The 2113-nt window shown below is 33.9% G+C and overlaps 1 protein-coding gene across 1 annotated transcript in view; it reads left to right on the top strand.

The window, feature by feature from the left end:
* PGAP1 (post-GPI attachment to proteins inositol deacylase 1) overlaps nucleotides 1-2113 on the top strand; it is a 93915-nt gene that overhangs the window by 61318 nt on the left and 30484 nt on the right. Inside the window, exons 16-18 of the mRNA XM_019635604.1 lie at nucleotides 56-129; nucleotides 231-282; nucleotides 794-860. Of these exons, the coding sequence (XP_019491149.1) occupies nucleotides 56-129; nucleotides 231-282; nucleotides 794-860 (193 nt within the window). The remainder of the gene's footprint in view (nucleotides 1-55; nucleotides 130-230; nucleotides 283-793; nucleotides 861-2113) is intronic.

Here is a 2113-nt window from a genome sequence, read left to right as displayed (position 1 = left end):
TTTTTTTTTTATATTCTTTGGTATTCTAAGCAGTACAGTACTTTTAATTTAACAGGATTGACTTCAAGGAAAGTGATATTAAATACAAGCGGCCTATTCTATAATATAGAGCTTCTGAACTTTGGACAGGTAATTATTCTGACTATACCAAGGATTTGATTTTACTTTACTGTTTAGTTAAGCAAACAAGTAAACTTTTGTTTTTTGTTTTTGTGGTCAAACTCTGTTAGATATACCAAGCTTTTAAAATCAACGTAGTAAGCAAGTGCTCAGGAGTCAAAGGTAAGTGTATTTCCTAAAAAAATATAATGGTATTGTCATTTGGAGAATCTACTGATTTACTTGATCAATCTTTACTTGAATTTTCTATATTTATGTTTCTGTATATTTTATGTGAAGTAAAATTAAATACATCATTATAGAAAAGCTGTTTATATTTCCTACATATTTAACATAGATCCTTTCTTAATAGTAAGCATCTTCATCTGTTTCAGTTTCAATATCTACATTTTAAAAATGCTGAATACCTTGCTGTCTTATAATAGTAATTCAGATTTAGCTGTTAAATATTTTTCCAGTTTCTTAGTACTTCCCATATGCTCCAATATCTTTTGTAAATCTTATTAAACATTATTACTTAATAATTCTCCATAATTTCTTTTTTGTGACATAATTCTTACTGATTTTTTTATGAAACGGGTAATTGTATAAGTAGTTAGATATTATAGCAGCTTATATAACATTTAGTGTGATATAAGATTAGTAATAACATATTTCCTTTACATTTTCACAGAAGAAATAACTAGTATCTATAAGCTTCATATTCCCTGGTCTTATGAAGATTCACTAACCATTGCACAGTAAGTATATGAAAGAATTTACCTTAAACTTTTGTGTTTTTGAATAATACATATTCTACTTGGTTTATTTCAGTTATAGTGAAATTATTACAGTGCCTCTTAGTAAATTCTAGGTATCCTTTATGTATATTGTGCCCATAAGATAATCTGTTATAAGATAATATATATTGGGTTGTCAGAAAAGTCATGATGCACCTTTGCAACAGATTACACTAGTTCATTTTTAGAAGTACTAGAGTCATTCGCATCTATGTTATTGCTATGTCATTAGACAGCTTACAGTTCTAGCTTCATTCTAAAAAAAAAATTGAGCGTTTTGATTGAGTTTTAGAGATTTTACAACAAGTTGAAGATGGAAGACCAAACTGTGCATTTTTGCCATATTTTACTGTTTTACTTCCATAAGGGGAAGAACGCACATCAAGCTTGTGAAAAGTTGCATAAAGTTTATGGTGACAATGCTCTACAAGAACGTCAGTGCCAGCGATGGTTCACGAAATTCCATGCTGGTGATTTTGATCTCAACAACGCTCTTTGGTCAGGGAGGCCCCCCGAGGTTGATGACGACCAAATAAAGGCATTGATGGAGTCAAACCCACGTTACATGACACGAGAGATTGAAGGAACATCCATCATTCAAGTGTTCACAACCACCTGAAGAATCTGGGATATGTAAGCAAGCTCAATATTTGGGTTCCGCATGAATTCAAAAAAGTTCATTTGACGGCGTGTATAAACATCTTCAATATGCTCATTAAACGTGAGGAAAACGATCCTTTTTGAAACGACTGATAACTGGTGATGAGAAGTGGATTGTTTACAACAACGTGGTGTTCAAATGGTTTGGTCCCGATGTGATGATTCACTTCAAATGACATCGAAAGCAGACATTCATCAGAGGAAGGTTATGCTCTCAGTGTGGTGAGATTTTAAAGGTGTCATGGTTTTCAAGCTCCTACCAAGGAACCAAACAATCAATTCAAATGTGTACTGTCGGCGATTGGACAATTTGAACGAATCCATCATCCAGAAATGTCCAGAGCTTGTTAATTGTAAAGGCGTTGTGTTCCATCACAACAATGCAAGACCACACACACAAGTTTGATCACCCATCAAAAGTTATTGGAGCTTGGATGGGATATGTTGCCACACCCACCATACTTGCCTGACCTTGCACATTCAGACTTTCACTTGTTTCGCTCTCTTCAAAACTCCTTGCGTGGGCCGGCCGAGTGGCGCGATGGTTAAGAACT

Source organism: Hipposideros armiger, unplaced genomic scaffold (assembly GCF_001890085.2).
Source record: "Hipposideros armiger isolate ML-2016 unplaced genomic scaffold, ASM189008v1 scaffold_23, whole genome shotgun sequence".
Taxonomy (NCBI): Eukaryota; Metazoa; Chordata; class Mammalia; order Chiroptera; family Hipposideridae; genus Hipposideros; species Hipposideros armiger.
This window is presented reverse-complemented; position numbering and strand designations above follow the sequence as displayed.